General features: G+C 48.9%; 1 protein-coding gene across 1 annotated transcript; it reads right to left on the bottom strand.

The window, feature by feature from the left end:
- Positions 1 to 231: 231 nt before the first annotated feature.
- On the bottom strand, positions 232 to 27318 carry BPHL (biphenyl hydrolase like). Its single transcript, XM_060111303.1, has 7 exons — positions 27193 to 27318; positions 21082 to 21185; positions 18592 to 18758; positions 17122 to 17275; positions 12443 to 12574; positions 9337 to 9460; positions 232 to 575 (listed from the first exon to the last, which is right to left on the bottom strand). The coding sequence occupies exons 1-7, from the start codon at positions 27300 to 27302 to the stop codon at positions 488 to 490; spliced, it is 879 nt and encodes a 292-aa protein (XP_059967286.1). The 5' UTR covers positions 27303 to 27318; the 3' UTR covers positions 232 to 487.

Here is a 27318-nt window from a genome sequence, read left to right as displayed (position 1 = left end):
GAGCGGCTGGGCCCGTGGGCCATGGCCGCTGGGCCTGCGCGTCCGGAGCCTGTGCTCCGCAGAGGGAGGGGCCTCAGCGGTGAGAGGCCCGCGTACCGCAAAAAAAAAAAAAAAAAAAAAAAAAAAAAAAAAAAAGGCACCGCGTAAATTCAACTCATCTTAGAGGAGCGGTCATGAGCACTACAAATGCTTCACTGAACGTTAACCTGAAAGTAAAGTAAATCATGATAGGAATTTATTTTTTAAGACAATGGTAGAAATTCACAACAACATTGAAAAATCAGGTTTAATTTTTGTAGCTATGAAAGCTAGAGGATGCTTATGGTATGTCATTATTGCTGTTGGAGTAGGAGCAGTTTGTGGGGAGGCACGGGGAGCCTGGAAAGGCAGGTGAACTGGGGGGTGACCCGCAGGCGGGTTTCAGAGGCAGCCCCAGGCTCAAGCCCCAGGCTCAGGATTCACAGGTCACACGTCCTCGGGGACACTGTCACTGTAGGAAGTCTTCCGCTAACTTGTTGAATTCATCTGCAAAACGTAAGTGCAGGTTGTGCTTGCCTTCTGGCATCAGATGCAACCTTAAAAAAAAAAAAGATGATTAATGGCACATCACTTAAAAACCTGTTACCCTCCCTATTGTTTCATGAAAACCTCAAGTGAGAAACTGCCCTGTTTTGTTTTTTTTCCATCACCTCTATTAGGAAGAAAGTGTAAGGTACATCTTATGACTGGTCCTAGAATAGAGACGTAACAGTGGCAGAGCACACACACTGTGCTTGGAATTGAATCAGGTAAGAAATGGTTTGACTGCAAACCTGACTGAGAGTGGGAGATGTGATTGGTGGTTACCTAAGAAAAAAAATCTTTTTAATAACATTGGTCTTGAGAGAGAGGGTTGGAAAGATGATAAAAAGATGAAGTGTCCAGAATCCACTGGATTGGAGCTTCTTGGAGTATCTATGTAGTGGGAAAACCCAAATCAGAATTCACAGCCCCCCTAGTTCAAGGTTCCAGATCACCCCATCATTCTGGAGGATTGAGCATGTCTGCGTACAAGCCACCAGACAAAGGGCAAGTAAATGTTCCTGAGGCTTGTGAGGGTAGCAGGAGCCTGCATCAGCCACCGCCCTTGGTTCTGCAGCCGTCAAGACACCTCACAATCCTTGGGAGGCTTCTTCCTTTCAACAGGGCTTTGGTCAAATGTGGCTGGTCTGCAGTTTCTTTAATAAAGGCAGACTTCTGAGTTACACATTTTATTTATTGGCTATAAAAGTACAGACTATAAGTTTTAAACAAATTGAAGGTTCTAGGATATAAGCACAAGTCTGACTTGCTCTCTCCATGATACAGTTAGACGTTAAAAGGACTGCACTGGGGCAAAATGCCAGTTACCGCATTTCCTGCTTCTCTGTGCTTTCCACGGGGTGGGGAGCTGAGAGCTCTAGGGACCTCAGTGAACATTAGGGAGGACGCATGGCAGGAGGGAGCTTGGAACAGAGCTGTCCCTGGGCGATGCTGGGCCTCCTGCAACCAACCACACGGGGGGTGTGTGGGGGGGTGAGGGAACCCAGACTATCAAGATCACTGGCTTGAAAGGAGGATCTGTTGCTGGCATCTTTCTGAGGCCCTGGGGAAGGTTAGTAATGCCATTAACAATAACCAGGGCATTTCCAAGTCAACGTTAATGCTATTCAGAAAAGAAGTATGAGCTGCACCACCCCAGAGAAAGGACCACCTGCCCTCCAGAGGGACGGGGCTCACAGGGACAGTCACGGCCTCTGTTCTCAGGAGACAGAAAAGAACCAACTGCCGAGGATGCTGGCAGTCACAGAAGGGCATGTCTGGGATACCTTGCACCTTCCAACGTGGACCAAGCTGGACTCTGAAGCAGAGACCCACCCTGCCAAACCTTCAAGTCCTCTTGTGTGGGGAGCCAGCCCACTCCTATCATTTGTTCAGACACCCAAGAAGGAAGGACAGACACCAGCTGCGATCCCATCTTTTAGCTTCAGTGCTGTGTGTTCTCCCAGTAGTCATCTCAGTCTCAGGAAATAAAAACTGGGCCCCTCGTTAAAAATATGGGAGCCCTGTTCTGAGGCATCTACATTCAGAACTGCACTGGACTAAGGATGGGTAGACAGAGGGACGGACGGACAGATGGACGAATGAGGGTATGAAAACGACAGCTCTGCTCCTTGCTAGCTGTTGGGGTCATTTCGGGGTCCTCAACGCCGCTTTTCCTGAGGTCTGACGCAGGGGTCACTATCCCTGACATGTGCTCCTCTTGGAGCAGCACTGCCCCGGACAGGTGTAAACATGGGGCTGCCAGGGCAGCGTGGCCACTGCTGCTGACCCCGACTCTCACCCAGTTAACAAAGGATCGAACCACACGCTCATGGAGAGTGGTGTCCAAACAATCACACTTGCCAGGAAAATGAGTAGGAAATTCCCCACCGCCAGACACACGGCTTGGCTGGAGAGGATGGACCCCTCGGGGGTAGACGCTAGATCCTACTTGCTGGGGCAGGTTCCTCACTGCGTTTGGCACCTTTAGAAAAAGAAATGTGACTCTAGACCTTTAGAGGAATTAAAGTCCCTCTAGTCTCCTTCCACCTCTCCTGGACAGTCCTTCGACGATGCTCCCTACGTGCGAGTGGGCGAAGGAGAAACAGGCTAAAGGCGCTGGCTATTATGGGGGCAAGACAACCCAGTCTGACCAGCGTAGGCTCTTTACCAGCAAGCAACAGCATCTCCCCGAACCGCAGCTGCTCACCTGGAAAGCGGGGACAGTAACAGTGTCCACCGCAGAGGGTTATTCTGAAGATGAAATTATCTCTGGGCGCACAGTAGACACTTAATACACGTGTGCTATTTGTCCATTATTCTGTTTTGTGCTTCACAATGTACGAAAGTCGTTATGAAGGTTCCAGTTATGTACAGTGTATCAACAAAATGCTCCAACGTGGAGACAATTTATTTACGTTTGCTGGCGACCACAATCAACTGCAATTGGAAAATTCTTACCTTAAAGAGATTTTAGACCTAAATTTAAGGCCAAACACTATAAAACCCTTAGAGGAAAACATAGGCAGAACACTGTATGACATAAATCACAGCAAGATCCTTTTTGACCCACCTCCTAGGGAAATGGAAATAAAAACAAAAATAAACAAATGGGACCTAATGAAACTTAAAAGCTTTTGCACAGCAAAGGAAACCATAAGCAAGACGAAAAGACAACCCTCAGAATGGGAGAAAATATTTGCAAATGAAGCAACTGACAAAGGATTAATCTCCAAAATTTACAAGCAGCTCATGCAGCTCAATATCAAATAAACAAACAACCCAATCCAGAAATGGGCAGAAAACCTAAACAGACATTTCTCCAAAGAAGACTTACAGATTAACAACACATGAAAGGATGTTCCACATCACTGATCATTAGAGAAATGCAAATCAAAACTACAATGAGGTATCACCTCACACCAGTCAGAATGGCCATCATCAAAAAATCTACAAACAATAAATGCTGGAGAGGGTGTGGAGAAAAGGGAACCCTCTTGCACTGTTGGTGGGAATGTAAATTGATACAGCCACTATGGAGAACAGTACGGAGGTTCCTTAAAAAGGTAAAACTAGAACTACCATATGGCCCAGCAATCCCACTCCTGGGCATATACCCTGAGAAAACCAGAATTCAAAAAGAGTCATGTACCACAATGTTCATTGCAGCTCTATTTACAATAGTCAGGTCATGGAAGCAACATAAGTGTCCATCGACAGATGAATGGATAAAGAAGATGTGGCACATATATACAATGGAATATTACTCAGCCATAAAAAGAAATGAAATTGAGTTATTTGTAGTGAGGTGGATGGACCTAGAGTCTGTCATACAGAGTGAAGTAAGTCAGAAACAGAAAAACAAATACCGTATGCTAACGCATATATATGGAATCTAAAATAAAAATGGTTCTCATGAACCTAGGGGCAGGACAGGAATAAAGACGCAAACGTAGAGAATGAACTTGAGGACACAGCAGGGGGAAAGGAAAACTGGGACGAGGTGAGAGAGTGGCATGGACATATATACACTACCAAATGTAAAACAGATAGCTAGTGGGAAGCAGCCGCATAGCACAGGGAGATCAGCTCGGTGCTCTGTGACCACCTAGAGGTGTGGGATAGAGACGCAAGAGGGAGGGGATATGGGGATATATGTATACGTATGGCTGATTCACTTTGTTATACAGCAGAAACTAACACACCATTGTAAAGCAATTATGCTCCAATAAAGGTGTTTTAAAAAAAGATTTTAGAAAATGTCATGGGTGAGATTTGTCTAGAAAGGATGAGCCCCCCCTTCCCCCCACTGTGCGACACCAGGACCCGGCTTTGTAAGGATGAGGCTGGTCCTGTTTGGAGTTAATCCTGGAACTTGGCCCTAAAGGGGGTCTCGAGCTGCCTGCAGTCAGAGAGGAGGAACTAGAAACAGCAGCTGAGGAGGGGGTGGGAAGGGTCATCCGGGCAGCTGAGGGGGGTGTGGGCCCCTTCCTTCGGTGTCCACCGGGCCCCCTCTCCACGGAACCGGAACGAACCTGCTGCCAGCACAAGACCTGTTTACTTCACGCCCGCAGGGGCACGCCACCCCCCTGCCCACCTTGGAGGTCTGGGGCCATCTTCCCACCGCTGGCCAGACTGGACGAGGCCAGGAAGCTGCAGAGCGAGGCCCCTCCTCCCTCCTGTGATCAGACAGAGGCCAGCACCTGACCCACGACCTGGGGAGCCCGGGCACCCTTAGCGCTACCACCTCCAGGCCAAGACCTCTGAGGACAGCTCCTACCAGCTGCCCTCCACCAGGGTTGGGTTTATGTGTCAACTTGGCTGAGCCACAGGTGCCCAGACATTTGGTCAGACATGATTCTGGGTGTGTGTGTGAGGGTGTTTCGGGATGAGAGTCACATCTGCATCAGCAGACTGAGCACAGCAGACTGCCCTCCCCACGTGGGTGGGCCTCATCCAATCAGTGGACGGCCCAAATAGCACAAAAGGCTGACCCTCCCCTGAGCAAGAGGAACTCCTCCTGCCTGTCTTCAAACCGGGACACTGGCTTTTTCCTGCCTTCAGACTCAAACTGCAACATCAGCTCTTTCTGGTTCTCTGGTCTTCAGAGTCAGACTGAACCACACCATGAGCTGTCCTGGGCCTCCAGCTACTGACTGCAGATCTTGGACTTCTCAGCCTCCGTAGCTGCACGAGCCAATGCCTTACTCCTATAGTAAATCAATCCTCTCTCGCTATAGATATATTACATGTACACACATGCATGTGATATACAAATATGTGTGTGTGCACACGCACAGCTGACCGAGGGCCATGCGCCTCTGACTGCCCATCAAGCTCTACCCTGCTGTCCCCTGGGCCCCAGACCACCTGCACCCACACCAGAATTCCATCCACGAAGGCAGCTACCGTGTGCCGAGTTCTTATTCGTCTGAACGTGCACATACATCCCCAGTCATTCCTCAGAAAGTTATCTGAGATGACAGACATCACCATCCCCATGTGACACACAGGAAACAGAGGTACAGAAATGCGTCCACCTGCTTATGGGCACAATTCATCACCAGCCACCCCCCCGCCCCGGGTCCATCTGAACCCCTGCTGTGCTGTTAGCCACCACGGCTGCGAATGCTGCTCAGGATCCCCAAACCCCGACTCTGGTCTCCAGGCGTGACTCCGTTTCCCACCCCTCCCCTCTAGCTGATACAGAGTCCAAGGCCCCACCTCTCTGCACACGTGGACTCCAGCCCTCGTCCTCTCCTGCCAGGTCTGTTCTCTGGCCCCAGAACCTGCAGGTGGACTCCACAACACACTTTCTGGGCCTGAGTCACCACTCAGGGACCCGTGCCACCCGCAGATGTGGCCGTGCGATGCTCACATTCTTCCTTTCACTGTGTACCAAGTGCTTTGAGAGGCCGTACTAGACCGCGTCCGGGACAGAGGCTGGCCTACTTGCTGCTGCTAGTAAGGTGCCAGTAAGGGGCCGCGTGGCCTCAGAACGGTAAGTGGAGGAGCAGAAAGAGACAGCCAAGCTGTGCCCGGAGGCTGGGTGGCCCTGGCCAGGCAGGGAAGGGGCAAGGGGCGCAGGACTCCAGGCAGGGAAGGGGCTGGTCACGCGTAGCCGGGTCTGAACCCAGATCCTGATCTCTATGGGGCCCCCAATTCCTGAGATCCGAGAACCTCCTCAGAAACATACTGTTGTGGTCTGAGCCGTGCCCCCCAATTCGCATGTTGAAGTCCTAACCCCAGTACTTCAGAGTGTGACCGTGCTTGGATATCAGGTCTTTAAAGAGGTATCGTGTTAAAGTGAGGTCACACAGGTGGGCCCTAATCTAATCCGCTGGGTGTCCTTATGAGGAGAGATCAGGACACAGACACCCACCCAGAGGGACAGCCGTGCGAGGACACAGGGAGAACGTGGCATCTGCACACCAAGGAGAGAGGCCTCAGGACAGACCAATCCCACGCCACCTTGATCTCGGACGTCCGGCCTCCAGACTGCGAGGGCCTCAGTGTCCGTAGCTCCAGCCGCCCAGCGTGTGGCCTCTGTCACAGCAGCCGGAGCTGACGACCACGCACGGCAAGCACCCCGTGTCTCCACTGCAGCGCGGTGGTCACACCCTCCATGAAGCCCCACCCTCTCCTGAGCCAGATCAGCCCCTCTGCTTCCAGGGGCCCGTCCACGCCAGCCCCGAAGGGTCCGAAGGGTGCAGGCTCCGCTCAGCGCCAACTATGACAGCCAGCTGGGCGGCCCCGAGGACCAGGTGTGCCCGGCAACCGGAGGCGCTCAAGCAGAGGCTGGCTTGCCAGGCAGGCGGCGGTGCCACTGCTGTGCGATCTAGGAGGCAAGGCTGGCCGAGCGGGGGACGCCCGGTGCGGGCAGGGCCCGCTGCCCATCACCGCTGTAATCCCAGCGACCACTGTCTTACGCTCTGTATCTGGGACTTCTGCAGAAGAGTCTGTTAGGAGGAAGGGCCCAACTGCCTAAAAACAAAATCTAAAATCACTGAACCTGAGTGACCTCTGAGGCCTCTGTCTCCAGGAGATGCTGTGATTGTTCTCCAGCAAAGAGAAAAGAGAGAGACAAATTGTCACAGGCAGGAAGTGGGCCTGCTGAACACCCACCCTTCACTCGGCCCCCTTCTAGGAGAGAAAGGCATGTGTTTCACACCTGATTATCTATTTGTAGTACAGTCTTTGAGGCGACAGACTTGTGCCTTTAATTCTAAATGTACCTGGCAAGGAAATGAAACCCCAAGTTCGTTGGAAGCACCCTGCACTCGGAGTTGCTCCCCTGGGGTCAGAAGGCCTGTGCACAGAGTCGGAGGGGGACCTTGGTGCTCAAGGAATCAACTCTCTTTTTGTGGGTCCAGAATTAACCACTGTGTTTTAGGTTCATGCCCAACATAAAGGGCTCTTCTGGCAGAGGAAGGGAGCAAGTGTAACACTTTACTCTCAACTCATTTTTTCCAAAGAATCCTGCTCTAAGAAAATGACCTTCCATAAGAGAGTGTACTAAAACCATTAACATCTGAATGGCAAGGGAATATTTTTCTCCCATATTGATGTATTCTGTTGCTAGGAGATGGGTCTGGAACAGAATTCCTAAATTAAACTTTCTTGCAGACTTTTACTGAACATGGCTCTCTAAGGGAACACACTGCATTTATCATGAGCATCAGTGTGCAAAAACCTGTCATTTCTGAAGCTAGAAGACAATTAACCAGGTCAGCAAGTATATACTACAGGCATCTTACCATCATATTAAGAGTATGTTTATGAGAGGCAGCTGTGCTGTGGGGGGAAAGCACTATATTAGGAGGAAAAAACCCTAGAATTTGTCGTTTACTAGCCATGCAACCTTGGAAGATTACTTAACACGTCTCAGCCTTGATTTTCTCATCTGTAAAATGGGACAAAATCTTTTTCCATAAGGTTGTTGTGAAGTATGTAATCAGATATCATATGTGAAATGCCTTTTAAAATATAAAATGCTATTTGGACATAGGAATTAGACAGGTTTATAGTAATGCTATTTTACTGCAGAATAAGAAGCGTGTCTCCCACATTTAAAAATTCTCTGAGACATTTGTTAAAATCTATCATGGAATAAATAGTATGATTAGGAGGTAAAGGAACTGTTTCTACTTTCCCTGCTGGACTGTGGGAACTCTCAGCTCAGGGACCACTCCTGACCTGCCAGGCAGCGCTGGCCTGCAGTGGGCATTGGAATCGGCTCACGGAGGGGGTCTGGGCGGGGGGGAAGGGAGGATGTTCTTAGGTCACTAACAAAGCCAATTTCCAAAGAATTCTATACAATTCCAAAGATGTCCTGAGTAATGACAGCGTCTCTGGAATTCATATACAGTCTCTGAAGGGATCAAGGCTCACTTGGGTGTTTATTTTCCAGTAGGTTTGCTTAAAACAAACAAACCCAGACCACCACCTCCTGGTCACACCTCATTTTCTCCTTCAGGATGTGCATCACTGCATATCAAGGAAATTCTGAGCTTGCTCAACCTGGAATTTTCATCTTGATATAAGCACCAGCAGAAGCTGGCTCCCGTGTCAGCCAAAGTATTTAAATTATAAATTTCTGTTCCATATAAAAACAAATGGGATTGAAGAACAGAATTTCTGCTGACATGTCTTATTAGGTTCTCTGGCGTCCCCAGGCTAGTTGGCAGAAACAGGGCTACACAGACAAGGAACATGTCTCTGCCATTTAATCGAATGGGCCACCAACACAGCTGGCTTGGCAGACGCTGCTGTTTTGTGATTCTGAATAACAGGTTCTCCTCTGATGTGTACATATTTAAGGCTGGAATAACACGAGAAGTTTACAACATAATTTTAAGTGGGAAAAAAGCAGGAATCAGAGTTGAATATAGAACATGATTGTATCTATGTTAAAAAAATACTAGAAAGGAGTAGTACACAAAAATGCTATTAATGGAGGTATTTAAATGGATGGTAAGCAACAGGCGATTTGCTTTCTTCTTTTGATTTTACAAACTTTCTTTACTGGGTGAGTAGTTCCCAAATGATAGGTGACTGTTTAGGTTGATGTGCTGCAGCCCTCAGAGCTCCTGCCCTCGGATTCCAGGGCTCCTTGGCCCCCTGTTCCCTAAATACAGCAGGAATGTTGGTTCACACGGGAAAAAAACCCTCCTCTCGGGCAGGATGCACCTGAAAAACCCAACCCTCATGCTTCTTCTCTTCCTACAGCTTCTCCCATTTACCTCCCAAGCCCCCAGGGCAGAGTGCCGGACTCACCGTGACCCCTTCACGTGTTTGTGTATGAAGTTGGCATGGAAGCTCGGGACCAGAGGATCCTTCTCACCGTGCACGATTAGGGTGGGGCACTGAACCAGGGGCAGCAGGTGCCGACAGATGTTACCTGTAAGACACGGAGACTCTGCTTTCCCATGGCCCTCCTCGGGGTGGGGAGGGGCAGAGCGCAGACAAGCGCCCCCCCCCAACCCCCGGCCCCCCCACCTTAGCATCCGCCTCTACGAGACTGGCCTGGATCAGTCGGGGTCTGAGTGCCTTCCAGCTCTAACATTCTTTGGGTTTCCTTTTCTGTTTCTCTCCTGGCTTTTTTCTTTTAAGCTCTACTAGTGAACAAGCACTCTTGCCTGATTTAAATTCATAATTCATGGAAAACAGTAGTTAAAACAAACAAAAACCCTACGAGTCTTTATACTACGTGGGGCAGTTCGCTGTTTGCCAAACGACGGTGGACACTTGGTACCTGCAAAGTTCCTCCCTTGAAATAGTGTCTTCAGTGGGGCCCTCTGGCCCTCAAGCCTGTGTCCCTCACGGTGAAGCTACAACTGCAGCTGTGCAGAAGCTGCTGTCCATCCCTCCCGCCCCGACACCCCTGACAGAGGCCCTCACCCTCATGTGTGACAGCATTTCTAAGGCTCACATGGCACAAGTCAGGCTCCACTTCCTGTCCTGCCATTTCCTGCTGGGGAAAACTTGGGGGTACCCTAACTCCATGAGTTTTTTGGCCTCTCTCGGTTGATCAGGGACAAGCATACATCCCCGGGGTGGCTGTACTGCTAAGAGGAGGCGCCCTGCTCCCAGCAGGCACCCCAGAGCTAGCCCCATCCTCCCCAGCTGCCCTGAGAAAGGCAGGGTCCCCGGGTGCTGTCCAGGCTGCGGCTCCTCCCTCCTCTCGGGTGGGGGTCACTGCCTGCTGGCCCTGGGGGGGCCACACCCGCCATTGAGCAGCCCCGTGGCGATTAACGCCAGTGTTCCCGAGCCCACCCCGCGTGTCGGGAGCCGTCCCAGTGACTCAGCACCCGTGAGCCACAGGAGGTGCAGGCTTTAACTCATACAGTAGGTACAACTGCTCGTAAATCAAGTATTTTTACAATAGTAGTGGTAACTTTTTATTAAGCACTCACCCTGTAGTTGGTATCAAAGCCGAGTGTAGGTAACCTCACATGATATAACCTCACATATAATAATAATACACATAAAACCTCACATGTATAACCTCACGTACAGTATATAATCTCACGTATATAATCTCACATAAAATATATATATGAAGCCTCACATATATAACCTCACATAGAATATACATATAAAACCTCACGTATGTAACCTCACATAGTATACAAAACCTCACATACTTTATATACACGTGTGTATGTATGAAAACACCTCCCCTCACGTATATAATCCTCACAGCAGCTTCCTGGGGTAGTTCCCAGTATCTCCAGTTCACAGACCCAGAACTGCTGCTCAGAGAGGCTAAGGGATCTGCCTGAACCCACTCAAACAGCAGCCATGTGGCAAAGCCAGAATCCACCCCAGGGCCTGACTCCAAATCTGGCGATTAATCCCTAAGCTGAACTGAGCAGCCATAACCTTGAGTACAAGAAAAGGGCTCCTGTCAAAGGAATCAGTACTGAAGGGAGATAAGAAGTTTGTTAACGGCCTTGCTGCAAGGCGATTCATACATTTCCAGATTCTCTGTATCATGACGCTTTCTCCCTCACTTTCTCTCTTTAATACACTGCATTTTTTAGAGTTTTAGGGTTACAGCAGGACTGAGCGGGAGGCAGAGAGCTCCCACGTACCCCTAACCCCACACACGCACAACCTCCTCCATCGCCGATAATCCGTCAGACACTTCTTACAACAGATGAACCTGCACTGACGCACCATCACCACCCTGAGTCCGGGGTATTCCACGGGCACACACTCTTGGACACATTTGGTGGGTCTGGACAAATGCATAATGACGTGGATGCAATGGTGATATTATACAGAGCATTTTCACTGTCCTAAAATTCCTCTGTGTGGCTACTCTAAGATGTGTACAGTGGGATCTCGTTGTTGTCTGGCCCATCTTTTATTCGGGTTGTTTTCTTATTGTTCAGTTTTAAGAGTTTTTTGTATATTTGGATACAAGTCCTTTAGCAAATATTTTCTCCCAGTCTGCAGTTGTCTTTTCATTCTCCTGAAATACATTTCAAGGACCTGTTTCTATGGGTGGATACTGCATTTGAACAGGATATACTTGCTGTTTTGAACTTAAACCAAAAAAGTAACATTTCCAAATGTTCTTCTCATTATGAAAGTTTTTAAAGAGGACTCATTCCAGAAATGATTACTGAATAGACCAAACTGGTACCTGAATCACAACAATTTTGTAACTGAATGTGCTTCAAGATTAGATCTTACCTAGTCTCGATTCTTTTAGCAATTAGAAAAGTGAGAGACTACAAATGTAAATAGCTATAAAAAATAGACTTTAATTCAGAATTTCTCTTCAGGATGTCAATTCTTCCTGTTATTGGAAACCATGTTAACTTTTCAGATAAAGACAGGAAGACATCTGTCATGGCTAAAGTGACACAACTTAGCTTGGAACTTGGGAAAGGACTGAATACTTTCTTCCTCAAACTAATTCTTCTGGGGCTGAAGGTCATGACAGAGAGTCCCTCCTTTTCTGTCCTAGTAACAGAGGATGTAGTGGGGTGACACCTCTAAATGTGAAAAAGAGAAAATCTGGTGTCTGTTTTCTAATTACCCATCCTGGAATTAGAAAGTGAAGAGTATCTGAGGCTTCCGGAGAATGATTTTGCCATCATACACACAAAGGATTCGAAGGAAAAAGAACAGTCTGCTATGAGACACCCAACAATGCGACCCTTTGTACACATGGTCTGTCTCTGGTGCAAGGCGGGTCTATCACACAAGAACTCGCATTGTACACGATCACCAGCACCCTCTGTTCACACATGACTGTGGAAGGACAGTGGGCGAGCACGTTAATCCCCAAGGAATCCTCGAGCGTCTGGGGGACTCAAGCAGCCTCTCTAATGAGCAAAGGGACCGTTAAATAGCTCATGTAACCTACCATCTGGAAGATGCTTAAACTGTTTTATGCCATCCACCCACTTTTCACAGGTTCTGGCAAAGTAGTCGAACCCATAGAGGGCTTCCAGAGGCTTTCTTGTTCTCTCACTCCATTTAGACACGTCTCGGATACCTGAAAGACAGATATGTGGGCAAGAATGGGCTTAGTCTCAGACTAGAGTTCATCTGTAAATACCCCAAGCGCAGTGCACTCAGAGCCGCGGCACTGGCTGTCCTGCCAGCTGGGAGTGGTCCCCCAGTCTCCACGTGGCTCACGCTGGCTTCGCCCAGGTCAGCCAGGCCTTCCCTGACCCTGCCCTCCGTCACTCTGCTCAGGGCTGGTCACTTTTAGTGGCTTCTGTGTCCGTGGTGAGTGCCAAGTGCTGGGCCCCCACCAAGATGTGAGCTCTGTGTGTGGGGTTTTGCTTTGTTTTGTCCCCCACTGTGGCCCTCAGGCACAAAAGAGGGACCAGTAGATTCTTACCAAGTGAATGAAATTAGATCTAAAATTAATGCTTTCTGTTAAAGGTATAAGATAAAAGCAGACATTCCCCTAATTAGGGTCATCTGAGTGAAAATGACATTATTTATAACAGGAGATTTTTCTGAACTGCATTTATGTACGTTGAGCAATGCACACACATCATTCATTCTCATTTCTGCCCCTGAAGGCACATGGGTGTAACTACTAACTACAAACTATATTACAGATGACTCTCTGTTAGGAAAGGAAAGAGTGGCCAAAAGCCACCTTTAAAGTGAACTGCCGTCTGAGGCAGCCTGACCCGGATAGAGACAGTGCCTGCCTTTCTCTTGCTCACTCTTCTGAACCCGCAGACGGACACCCACGGTTGAGTCCAGACGCTGAGGACGCTGAACTGCTCCGCACAAAACTGAGAAGACTCCAGAGGGGGGCGGGGGCGGGGTTGGTGGGGAGATGCAGAGAAGCAGCCTGAAAATGAAGAGGTGGCAGGAGACCTGGGAAGAAGGAAGAGGAGAGAGGGGCTGGCACGACGGCATGAAGACGGCCCGTGAGCAACGCCCCGGAGACGGCTCTGCCCGTGGCCGTGCAGCAGAGCACACCCTCGGGAAGGCCCTCCTGCAGCAGAACAACTAACTCTTTCATAATATATAATTTTTGTTGCACTGCTGGAGCTTGCAGTAACTGATGGAAACTAGAGTGTGTGTGTGTGTGTGTCTGTGTGTCTGTGTGTAAGAGAACCCTGAAAACAGAGCAAAGAGTGGTAAGACCACTCAAAGGCAGAGTTGCTTCGGGGGAAGGTGACTGTTGGCTGGGGGAGGGTGGACACAGCTGAACCTGAGATGGAAATGGCCCCAACCTGGTACCATCCATAGTTCCCAAGAGCAGCAAACGGACATCCTCTCTGAAGGAAAGTGTTCTCAACTTATGCTCACTGTCTTTTTTGTTTGTTTTCAGATTAAGAGTAAGCACATATCCACTCCTCATCAAAGATCACGAGGCAATCAGAATCTTTGTAAAGATAACGAAACAACTAGAAAATTGGAAGAGAAAGCTTAAGAAATTATGCAGGGCCCTGCACACAGAGACACGGAGATGAATAGAAACGGGGAGATGGAAATGCTCGGTCTACAAAGTTCAATCAGTCCCCAAAGGAGGAGGGATGGAGGGGGAAGGTGGAGGAAGAGGAGGGAGAGGAGGGGGAGAGGAAGGGGGTTCACTGTCAGAGGGAATCAGCAGGTGACAATGTTTCTCAGAACTGATAGAAGAGTCCAGACAAAAGTTAAATGTAGCCCAAATAGGATAAACAAAAAGAAATCCAACACGGGGTGGTAAAACAGCAGTGTACCAAAGAAAAAGAGAAAATCTGAAAACGAGCCAGAGGTAAGACGTATCGCTCCAAAGGAAGGAAAGTCAGACCCACAACAGCAGGTAAGGAAGGCAGAAGACACCAGAATAGCAGAGAAGATACGTTTCCATTTCTATTTCTGTACTTAGCCAAACCATGTTTCAAGAGTGAGCGTGAAATAAACATTTTTAAGTAAAAGCTGAGTTGACTGTTACCGGACCTGCCCTGAAAGAACTTCTGAAGAACAATGTCAGGGAAAAGAGAGAGGGCCTTAGAAGGGCCACGTGAGAGGGAAGGAAGAAAGGGAAGCAAAGAGCCGACAGACGTGTCAGCAAATGTAAGAGCAGCTCAATGTTACAGGTCATTTATACCTCAACTAAAGACTCACCAAGGCAATGAGAAAATAAAACACTGGACCATTTCCTCACATTAAAATTAAATAGTCCTGTCCAGAAAGAAAGCAAGAAGACAAGTCACACACTGGTAACACAACTACTAACACACTGACTAACCAGCAAGGAGTTAGTAAGCAGGTTACTAAAAACCGAAAAACAAAGTAACACTGCAAACCAGTAACACTGTGCTCATATCAGAAGTGCTCTATGCTTGAGTTGGGTGGGGCCTCCTGGGTGCTGGTTCTGCTGTTACACTTCATAACATACACCCGTGAAACATACTGTGTTATTTACATGTATCATATATTACACAATAAAAATTTAAAAACCAGTAAAAAGACATGAATAGGTAAAACGCAAAAGAAGAAACCCCAGTGGTGCATAAACACATGAAAAGATTCTCAATTTCATTAGTAACAGGAAAATGCAAATTAAGACCCCCGATAAAATACCATCTTACACGCATTTGGCCAGAATTAAGAACTCGGATAGTTCCAAGTTCCTGCTGAGGATCTAAGCTAAGGTGGTGGAAGTGTAAGCTTCTTTTGCTGGAAAATGATCTGCCACCTGAAAGTGGCACATCTGCAAGCACGGCGCAGCCACCCCAGCACGGGCGTCCTCCCCAGGGAGGTCTGCTCACACGCTGAGGACGCACCCAAGGATGCTCACGACAACACTAGGAGGAAAGAGAGGGAGGATACAGTGCAACAGGCCGTGTGCTCGACAGAGCGCCACACAGCAACGCCACGAACGAACGTCGGAAACGGCGTTCTAAGAAAACTATGTGTAAAGAGTGAGTCACAGAAAATGCCATGTAGTACGAAGGCACCCTGTTTAGCTCAAAAACAAATAAAACTAAATTATGTGCCGTTTAGGGATATGAGTGCATGTGACGACAGTGTCTTCAAGACGGTACATGGATGGACAACTCAGGCTGGAAGCAGCGCGTGGGCCAGCAGTGACTGACCCTGTGCTCCTTGGTGGGTCCATTCACGTCACAGGTGTTGCCTTATATGGGTCAAATATTACACAGTTAAACTAAAAATTCAGCTGTGAAATAATCAAAATAAAAATATGATCTACTATATGTTCGATATCATATTTAATTTATAGAGATGCTATACATATATGCATTATTTATATAAAATTAAATATAGAAAATATTTGTTTTATAAATACACATTGTTTTATAGTATATATCCTATTATATAAGACATATGTTAAAATACATATTTTAAAGTGTATTACCTTATAACACATTTAAGAAGGAGACGTAAACGATGGGACGTCTGCCTCAGTGAGGAGACCTTCCCGAGGAGGGGTTTTGTTTTTTAGTTCTGTTAAAAAAACATGCTGACAAATCGGGGAAATGGAGGCTCAGGAGCAGTGGTGACACAGGAGGGAAGCCACGGGGGGCCGGGGTGTCATCACCCACACGCCTGCTGTCACCTCCTGAAGAGAAACAAGAGGGGCCGAAGGCTGGAGCCAGGAAAGTGGGGGAAGCCTAAGTCAGTTGCACTTTTCGCCCCAGGGACCCCCAGATCTCAGCGCGCCCTCCTCTCATCCTGCGAGCCCAGTGGTCTCAATTCGGGCAGCTTGCTGGGGGCTAAGTTGCCACAGCTGGAATGCCTGGTGGGCGAGGAGGCCACCAGTACAGGCCCTGGGTAGCAACCCCAGGCTGGAGGGGAGCACCCCTCTGGGTCCCCAGCAATCACAGCGCTGGTCCCCTCTACCAGAGCCTCAGCCTTACACCAACAGGCAGTGGGCCACATCTGCCCACGGGCTGCACTCCGCCAGGCCCTGTTTCCCCGTCTCTAAAAATCCTCAGAGATAAGCTTGAAGGACAACCTTAAAAAGTGTGAACAGCACAACAATTCTTTATCAAAGTATGCGGGTTCACGTTGAATACAATGTTCCCTTCCACACTCACATACTTGAAATGAGCCTGTAAATAACACTTCATGTCAACCCCCTCCTTCCTTGAGGGTCACTATCACAGTAGGAAATGTAAATAAAAACTTTACTTATTAGCCTTTTCCTGACTCATAAAAAGTGTCACTTCTGGAAATACGAAACTTTAAAATACAGACTAGTTAAATTGCATTACTCTCCTGAGAACTAACCACCTTCCCACATTACAGCCGAGGAAACGGATGAGACATGACTTGTCAACTCACATCAAAACAAGGCCTGACGCAGTGGTTGAGAGTCCGCCTGCCGATGCAGGGGACGCCGGTTCGTGCCCCGGTCCGGGAAGATCCCACATGCCGCGGAGCGGCCGGGCCCGTGAGCCATGGCCGCTGAGCCTGCGCGTCCGGAGCCTGTGCTCCGCAGCGGGAGAGGCCACAGCAGTGAGAGGCCCGCGTACCACAAAAAACAAACAAACAAACAAACAAAAAACAAGGCCTGAGAAAGGTCAGGGGAGGGGAGGCTGCTCTCCAGGTGGAGGGACTTACCCTGATAAATCTCCTCGTCCTGGTCGGTCACGTAGGCGTTGGCCCCCCAGATCACCATCTTGTTGATGTAGGACGGGTATCTTGCAGCTGCAATGAGGGCTGTTATCCCACCATCACTCCAGCCCAGCAAAGAGACCTTCTTAAACTTCAGCATCTGTGACAAATACCACGAAATGCACAGCACAGGTTATGGCTCCTTTGCTGCGGAGAGAGCTTGATGATCGTCAAGTATCAGGATCAACACAGCTGTGGTGTGTGGAGTGTCAATTGGCCATTAAAGAAAAATCCTAGAGTCCACCATTTGATGACATAAATGTTTCTCTCAATTAGTTGTGGTGCAAATATGATGGTCATAAAAACCTAAGTACATAGTATTGTTTTGAATGATGAGGGGACTACATCTTCTGGTTGGATAAAGTCTCAAGGAACCAGAAACAGTGGAGATCAACTGTACTTGGACGTGACAACGTGTGTGCGTCCATGCAGGTCTGAGCGAAGACTTTGAGGACAGGTATGCAGATCAGAGAGGGAAACGGGAGAGTCGCTGCATCTGGTAAAGCCACTGACTGCAACTATGGGAAGAACTGGCTACAGGAAGGCCGGGAGAGAATGATGGTGGTTACACTGGTCTCCGGGTGACCAGCCAGGCTCCGAGAATGTGTCTGACAGGGAAGACGAGCATCTCAGAGATGCTGCTGAGAAGTAAAAACGGAATGACTGGGGAAATTTAAAGAAGTAACAAATATCAGTCCGAGACATCTGCTGATGGGACTCTAAATTGCTGTGACTACTATAGATAATACTTTGACACTATCTTGTAGAATGAATATCTGCATCTCCCGTCACTCAGCAAGTCACCTCCTAAATGTGCATGGAGCTCTCACACACGTGTACCAGGACAGGTCCAGGAAGTCCACGCCAGCACTGTCTGTAATAGCAAAACAGGAGCGCCACAGTGTCCATGCACAACACAATGTTCACTGCACTTCTGTGTATAATTGCATGCGCACACACACACACATACACACAAAAGGCAACTTAGAAATTATTTAGCTACCATCAGAAGAGAGGGGAATTAAGACACAGTGTATCCATACAACAGAATACTAAGTGCCTATTATAAAACTGAAGTAAATTTGTATTTATTGGCATGGAAGTATCTTCTTGATCAACTGTTCAATGAACAGTAAGCTGGAAAATCATTAGGTATAATAGGATGCCATCAATACAGAATTGTGTGCTTATACATGTAATAAGATTGCCCAGAAAGGCAGAGCCTCAAAATCTTGGTAGCAGTACCTCTAAATAGATTGTTTGATATATCTGTTTTCCTCTTTATATCCATCTGAACCCTGAATTCTCTATAGGAGTCAAGTGGTATTACCCCTGAAGAAACAACAAACAAAAACAAAATAAATGAAGACAGGCCCAGCCACTCTCCTCCTCTGGGCTCTTGTCTAAGAGACCCACCTTCATCAAATCAACAGCGTCTTTTGCATCCCTTTCAAAAAATTCTACTGGGAAATCTCGATCTGGGGGTCTGGAATGTCCGTACCCTCGGGGATCCCAGGCAACCACTGTGAAGAGCTTCTTATTCAGGTTCTCAATCTGAGGTCCAAAATCAGTCTCTCCACTTCCTAAAAGTAGTCACTTGGTTACACTCCAGTAAATACTTTCATTGTTTCAAACACACTACATCAGAAGCAGAAACAACCATAAACTTAAAGTAACTAGTTTCTACTCAAAGTTAGACCTCGGCTGTAACCAGCAAAGCAGCTTCCTTTCCTGCTGGAGTTCAGACCTACCCCCCATCTCCCCCTAGTGGCTACTCTGAGAAGGACAGAGGCCCTAATTTTTCATTTGGTCCTGTATTATTCCAGCACGTTTGATCTCTCTTCAGCTTAATCGTGCTTTTTATTTAAAAAAAAAAAAAAAAATTCATGAAACTGCATAGAAATAAACTTACTGATACAGCATGCTTCTGGGTTATTTTTCTTTCTTTTTTTTAAAAATGACTGTTACAAATGAGAGAGACCTTAATAGTAGGTGTAGACACATTAATGAGATTTGATTCTAGTCATTCAAAGCAGAATTTCTAAAATCCCAGATGTCTTTTACTAAGCTAATGTGAATAGCCCTGAAGGTTTTATTTTCTGGTTATAACTAGAAACCAGAAAATTAAACTAAAACACTGAAATGAGGGGGGAGGGAAGGGTGTGGAGGGAAGAAATCAAGTTAGTTTGTTTCATGACAACTGTATGAACCAGCGTATGTTAGCAAGTAGAGCCACGTTCTCAGGCCGGCGGCGGACCTGACCGGCAGCCCCCAGCCTGCCCACACGGTCACGGCCACCGTGTGCACAGGCAGGGTTGTCTTGTGTGGTCCACACAGTGTGGAAGGCCAGACTCCCAAGGAGCCCAGTCCAGGGGCAAGTCAGCATCTCATTTCTAAGCTCTGCTTGATTTCTGGGGACTCATAGCTCAGGTCACAAATGGATAGTAAACGTATCGCTTAATAAACTGGCAATTATTAGAAAATGTCTTTCAATGCTGTAGGATCATTTAATGTCACCAAGGATGATGATGTCACTCTTCCTGACAAGATATACCTTCCTCAACATCAGGTAAATCACCCAGAAAACCCAAGCTGAAAACATAACTGGATTTCCAGCACATGTCTACTGCTCTGACATCTGAAGCTTCTCTCATGATCCCTGAACTGGAGGGTCTTCCAGGGAACTGCGCTGAAAGTGGGGCAGGAGGTGAGAAGGCGGGAAAAGGCAACAGGGTAACTCAAGACCAATTTCAGAAACAATAATACCTGGCACACAGGAATACATTTGAAGACCAGTGCAAAGACCATTTGAATACTAAAACCTTAATGAAATTACTTTAAGGAATAGTTACCAATATATGATACCTGAGAAGGAAACGCATCAACACTGGTTGCCCGTGGGTAGGGGAACTGGGTGCTGGGGGACAGTAGTTTAGGGGAGAAACTTGCAGTTCGATTTTTGAATCAGGTTAATGTTTTACACAAGCAAAAACTAAATAGCCAAAAGCTTTTTATACCTGGATAATGACAGCAATACTGAAACAATGGCAAACTGTTCATTGCTTTAGCTCACATCAGCCATTGGAGTAAATATGATCCTCCATTACAACAGCTCGAAGGAAAAAGATACTAAATACTATCTGGACAGAGACGCCTCAATAGCTACAACAGTGCCACTATCGGCTGAGGTTACGTCGAGTGGAACCATCATGTGATTGAAAAATTTTAGCATTTTACTTTTAAGAGAAGGAAGTAAATCATAAGGAAGTATATACTGGATTACTTAACTAAATTAAAAATAAAACAATACTAAAACCCTTAAAACCAAATTTGAGATGCCCTGGAATCACTGGAAATTCCCCCCGCCCCCGAACTTTCTACATCTAAACTACTCATCTATAAGAGGAGATCGCAATCCACCTGGCTTTACCACGCTCCGTTCACGCCAAACTAATTCTGACCTTCAAAAAGCCTTTAAGCCCAGTTTTGTTCTTAGCTCTGATCTTGGCTGAACATATAGTCAAGCACAACAGGGCAAAATCAGTCCAACTTTTAGCAGCAGAAGTCTCACATCCTGGAACCCCTCAATTCCAGGCAAACTGGGCTGCTGGTCACCCACTCATCTCCTTCCTTCACCCACACTGCTTTCCTTGACCTGTCATCCCCCTAAGTTGTAAGCAACTACACAGTGTTGGACTTGCGTGGGAAAAAACTGGGTATTTAAAGGAATAAAAACTGCATAAAGTAGAAAGGTATCTTTCTACACCACCTAAAATCGACTGTAGCAAGTATTACTTAAAGCATCTCAGCAAAGCACTAAAGTTAGTCATCAAGCCTGGGCATCTAGGATTGTGAACGCAGCACAGACGACACAGCATGCAGAGCATTCGGTAAAAACCTGCAGACCCAGCATTCCCGGGAGCAGCAGGACCGCGTGCTCTCCGCCTCCAGTCCTCAGGTAGTGCAGGTGGACGCCATTCACAGCCACTTTGGCGGAGGTCACAGAGGAGCTGGAAGAGAAAAGCCCCATCCCCAGAGGACAACTACTGAGCAGCACACACGTGAGGACAGAGCCACGCGTTTACACACGAATCAGCTGCAGTGCCCTCCCCAGGTCCCTCGGATTATTCTGATACGTGCTTCAGTTTTCCAGACCTAAACAGGGACCAGTTTGCTTCCTCCCCACCACACTGCAGATCTGGGCTGCATCTTCGTTTGAACATCGTACAGCACCAGCTCAGGGCTTATGCCACAGAGGCACCGAGAGGCCTGCTGAAGTCAACGGCCACACAGGCCACCCTACAGGCCCACGCTGGGGTGCCAAGGTGCAGGCTGACGCGGGAGCCCCCGCCGTGGAATGCCAGGTGGGCACCAGCACAGACCCTGGAGCCACTCGTCTGGGCCTCAGCAGGTCCAGAGGAGGCACCCGGACCTTAGGCTGCATTGGTGGCGTTCCCAAGGATGAGGCTGGTCTCAGGGTCCAGAGGGAAGGCCCTGAGCCCGAGGCTGTCCTGTAGGCATCTGGCCTCTCCATTCTCCAGCCAGCCACATGAGGGCCCCCTGGTCAGGAATGCCCATCTGCACCAATGTGGCCAGACTGGTTTTAAGATGTTGAAATGTTTCTGCGTTGACTGTTAGATAGGCAGGTCCACATCAAAGCCCTCCCCACGCCAGCCCTCCCTGGCCCAAGACCTCCCGCGCTGCAGCATCTAACCGTGTGCCACCCCAGGGGCTCTGCCCTGGGCAGCGTCCTCAACTGCTCTCGTGGAAGCTCCAGGATGGCAACGTGAGGATGCACATCAACACGGCACATACAGGGCCCTGCATCAGGCCCTAGGAGCCTCCCATCAACTCCCCAGGTGGCTGGGGGACACGCAGAAGGGACGTGAAGGCGTGCCAGGGCAGATGCTGGAACAAATGTGCCGGATACAGGCACATCGAGTCTTAACACACAGCTTCTGGAAACATATGACAGACCTGAGGGTAGTAAGCCCTGACGTAACTATCGACACGAGCTCGTCATCTACAGAAATATTCCGGGAGGAGCAAGAACAGCAGCACCGAGCCGCGGTCGTGTCACACGGACCTGCTGTTACTTGTTATTAACGGACAGCTCCAGAATCAAGATAAAGGCGAATAATGCTCCGCTGATATAGAGTCATTTCAGGAAGTGATGGTTTACTGACACATCCGTCCGTCGGCGAGAGACAGTCGTCTGCACACCCTCAGGGAGGGGGGAAGCTGTCAGACGCCCGTGTTCAGCACAGGAAACGAGGCAGCTCCCCAGACAGACACAGACGCCCAGCGCTCGCTCAGCTCAGCCGAGGGCGACTGCGCACCTCTATCACTCCTCGTGCCCTCAAGGTTCTCGAGGGGCCCCCTTCCCAGCAGTGAGAAGGACATGCTTGGAGAGGCATCTTGCACAGTGAAGACGTCATGTATAATGAGCCCCCCCCCATCTCTCTCGAGGTCCGAGCCACTGGGTTTCACAACCAGGGGCTGCTGGCTCTCGGACCTGCACCCCTCCAGGGCCGGGAGCTGCCCAGGCCCTGGCTCACGCGGGCTTCCCCTTCGTGGCCAGCCCGAAGTCTCTCCAGCCAAAAGCCTCGGACTTCCCTCTGTGCTCTGCCATACCGGTGTTTGGGCTCCCCATTCCAAATTTCTTGTCTTCTAATTATCCCCATCCCACATTCTTCTGGCTGCCTAAGAAGACAGAGATAAAGCCTGGCAGTCTAGAATCGGGCGTGATGGGAGCTCAATGGCAGGGAAGGGTTACTAGGGCGGAGGACTTTGAAGGTGGCTTCAGAGAGATGGAGAGATTCTATCAGGCTTGGGTGGAGGTACCTGGAGCAGACTGAAAAAGCAGCATCTGAGATGAACTTCCAAGATGGGTACAACTCTGAAGAAAGAATGTGGTGGGGAGGGTGCTTGTAGAAGAAGAAATGGCATGACCAAAGTCCCAGGGGTTGGGGACACACGTGGGGACCAGGCAAGCTCAGCCTGACAAGAGCATGGGGGCAGAGAGGGAGCAAAGGTTGGGGCCAAGTGGTGAAGGGGTTTGCAGTCAGGGGGCAGGAAATGTGCCTGGCATTTTGTCACCAACACCCTGTCTGTCGTCATCCCTGAGGGACCTGCCATTATCCACCAGCCTACCCCTGGGGTTACTGGAGGCTCCCAAAACCTTGTATCCGTCCCCAGGTTGGGGAAACAGGATAGAGAACTGTTCATGTACAAAAGCAAATCAATTTCAAACATAAGAAAAAAGTTTTATTTTAAAAAATAATAGTTATTGAATGATCTTGCACATAAATATACTTGAAAGGAGTGTTGCATTTTCCCTCCAGCTTATCAAAGGGCTCTCAGATGACAGTCAGGCCTCCGATAACATTGTTAAAAGAACGCTGAGACAAAAGCAGGCTGCAGAGGCCAGGTCTTGGAATGGGCCTGACATGTGCTCATCACTTTGAACCCCATTCAAGACACCAAATTTTCCAAACTCTCAGGTAGGAAAAAGGATAGATAGAAAACTTAAAGAAAAATGAACCACTTTCTCTTGGGCTGTCAATTTCTCCCTCCCATTAATCACTTCTCTAACCCAGGTGTTCTTAAGCAGGTGTGTTCATTACAATCACCTGTGGAGTTAAAAATACACCTGCCCGGGGCTTCCCTGGTGGCACAGTGGTTGAGAGTCCGCCTGCCAATGCAGGGGACGCAGGTTCGTGCCCCGGTCCAGGAAGATCCCACATGCTGAGGAGCGGCTGGGCCCGTGAGCCATGGCCGCTGAGCCTGCATGTCCGGAACCTGTGCTCCGCAGTGGGAGAGGCCACAACAGTGAGAGGCCCGCGTGCCGCAAAAAAACCCCAAAAAACAAAACACCTGCCTGGGACAATCCTGGGAGACCCACTCAGTAATTCTGGGGTAGAGCCGTGGCATGTGCTTTCTAAAACACCGAAACTCTGCTGTATTATTCACTCGTTCACGTATATCCTGAACCCCTACTTTGGGCTGGGTGCTCCATGTTGCCTGGGAGTTGGCAGGGAAGACAACTCAATCTGCAACCAGCAGTACTACGCACTTTGCCAAGTATGAGGACAGGAGACACTGGAGTGCTCGCAGCAGACAACACGTTCACCACACCTTCAGCAACACCTACACAGCTACACGCTCGGCCCCTTTTTATGAGAGTGTTTCCTGCCCCCACTATACCAGTGGGACTCAAACTTAGATTTGAATCATCTGGCAAACCTTCAAATCTCCAGATGCCCAAGCTACATTAAATCAAAATCTCTGGGCTGGGACCCAGGCATTTGTATTTTTTAAATTCTCCAAGAGACTCCAATAGACAACCGAGATTGAGAAAGATTGTATTGAGTTAATTTCTTAGAGGAGAGAAAAATCCTGTCTCCTTTTTTAAAAACAGCCTGCAGGGGCTTCCCTGGTGGTGCAGTGGTTGAGAGTCCGCCTGCCGATGCGGGGGGTGCAGGTTCATGCCCCGGTCCGGGAAGATCCCACATGCCACGGAGCGGCTGGGCCCGTGAGCCATGGCCGCTGAGCCTGCGCGTCCGGAGCCTGTGCTCCGCAGCAGGAGAGGCCACAGCGGTGAGAGGCCCGCGTGCTGCAAAAAAAAAAAACCAGCCTGCAGGAAGGCCTGCTCGGCCGAAGAGCCCAGATCCCGCCTCACTTTTGTCCTTGAATCCCTCCTTCTGGGAGGCCGGACAAGCAAGTTTGTGGAAGGGAAGGGGGTCAGGAGCAACACAACAGCAAGTACTTCCTGATGAGGGGGCTGAGCTGCCCCCGGCAAAGAGGGAGAGATTCCTGTGGGAGCAGGCAAGAATGTAACCATTTGGGGCAAAGAACTAAACTAGAAAACACATACAGTTTAATTATTAAACTAGATAATGTCCTCTGATAAGAGCTTACTTATCTCATTCATTTTGCTATATGATGCACATTAGACTCAACCTAATTTTACCGCTGAGGAATACAGCTTAGGTAACTGGCCCCAGTCACTCTGCTGGTAACTTGCAAAGCCAAAATGAGCACCTGAATGTCGACACCTGGAATGTCACACTTTGCTTAGAAATAAAAATGGGGGCCACTTAATAAGTCCTCCATATTCTCTGTTCAGCTATTTCTTTTGTACATTTTTTCCAAAGTAACCATTAGCTACAATAAAGCATTAGCAACGCCCAGGGCTTGGATTAACATGAATTTTGAGGACTTATTTTTACATCTTTTATACACTGTATTATTATTTAGATATTCATATTTGTATCATTATTAATTGTAACTACTAATTACTTAATTCCTATTATGTCCCAGGCCTTTTACACTCATTGTCTCAAACCCTCAGAACAATTCTGCAAGGCACGAGGCTTAGAGAGGGTAAATAACTTGCTCCTGTTGATGTTTTTTCTGTAACCTCACGGCTGAACAGAGTCCCCAGCGGGCTCAGCACCGGGGCCACATTCACCCTGACTGCTGGACACAAGGTGAGGGCAGGCGCCAGGGGAAGGCGGGTCTCTGATGCTCAGACAGAGCATCCCCAGGTTGAACTGGAAAACATCTCTCTTCAGGCAGGCTGTTAGGTTCTGTAAAGTTATAAATATTGTAAATGCACGTAACACACAATTTCAGATGGAAAAGGCTTTCCTGACCAGGCCCTGGGATAAACCACTTTGCAGATTATGAAATAAAAAGAGTCAGAGTTCCAAACAGCAGACTTACAGAGAAGGTTTTGGAATGCAACACAGTTGTAGGTTAGGCACCCGCTGTTCTGAAGCAAAGGTCTTACAGGAGTGCTTTTACCTACTTAACACGGGACTGCCTTCTTGTTTCCGGATTAACCAATAACCACTGCTTGTTTTCCCCATTACAGGTCATATCAATTTGCAACTGCATTTATAAAACGGAAGTTGAAAATCCAGAGAAACCTGTTTTTCAGAGATATTTTAGGAGGAATGATTTGCACTGCTAAGTGAATGGGGCCTTCTTGCAACCATTTAATAACCTACTGTAACCGATATTGGTGCCATCACAGGAACCCCATTTCAATCCCTTTCTGCAAATGGGACACTGGATAAATGGGCATTTTTCAACGTTGACTTACAGAGCTGCAGGCGTTGACATATTTTTCCATCTGTATGAAAACAGTTCTGAAAATCGTAAAGCTGGTCAGATCTTTCCTTTCTCCTTCCAAATGAGAAGCTTCCCAACAGGTGAAGTTCTGAAGGCCAGGTACCTTCCTAGTCATGGGTGGAACTGACCCAGCACCAGCCATGTATGTGTGTGTGTTTGTGTGTGTGCGCGCGCGTGCGTGTGCGTCTGTGTGTGTGTGCGTGCGCGTGTGTAAGCAGGTACGCAGTAAATAAAGTAAAGCAAGCTTCACGCCGCTCCAACCGCATGTCCTGCATACTCTCCCTCGAGACCGACGGCACCCACTTTTAAGACTGTGGGTCAGAGACGGATCTACTTTTCTTGCTGCTGCTGTGTTTCAAAGCCTGCGCGGGAGGGCATGTCACAAGAGAGAAAGGCAGATTCCTGGGCATCTCCACAACCTGCGCCCTCAGCACCTCGGGAAGCCATCTCCCCGCTTCCCAAGGTGATTCTTCTGCACATTAAAGCTCGAGGCGGGCAAGCGGGGCGAAGGAGACCCAGGGCCTTGGGGCCCGCGACTCCGAGAGCTGATGGGGCGCAGGCACTGCCAGGCTGGCCTGACAGGAGCGCGAGCGAGCACCGCCCGCAGGCGTGAAGGGCTGCGCGGAACGCGGGCCCGGAGCGAGGGTCTCCCACCGCCGGACCCTCGCCGCTCCCGGCGCCGTACCTCGGCCCAGCGCACCACCCCGCCGCCCGCGCTCCCTCGGCCGCGCCCGAGTCATGGGTTAAAGGGCAAGGGGCCGGCGAGGCCAGCCGGGACCACGCGTGTCCCCAGCCCGGCCCCTGGCCAGCGGCTCCCCTCACGCCGCCCCGAGCGCGCGGACAACGACGCGGGGGCTCCCGAAGGGGAGCGGCCATTACCTGAACGCAGCCACGGGCTCGGCCTGGGGAACGTGGATCCCGGGCTTCAGCGTGGAGAGGAAAAGCCGCAGCCGCCGCGCGCCCCAGAGGGCCTGCGCCGCCGCCGCCATGGTCACTGGTCGCGCT

Source organism: Mesoplodon densirostris, chromosome 10, assembly GCF_025265405.1.
Source record: "Mesoplodon densirostris isolate mMesDen1 chromosome 10, mMesDen1 primary haplotype, whole genome shotgun sequence".
NCBI lineage: Eukaryota > Metazoa > Chordata > Mammalia > Artiodactyla > Ziphiidae > Mesoplodon > Mesoplodon densirostris.
Note: the sequence above shows the minus strand (reverse complement) of the source record. Positions and strands in the feature narration are given on the sequence as shown.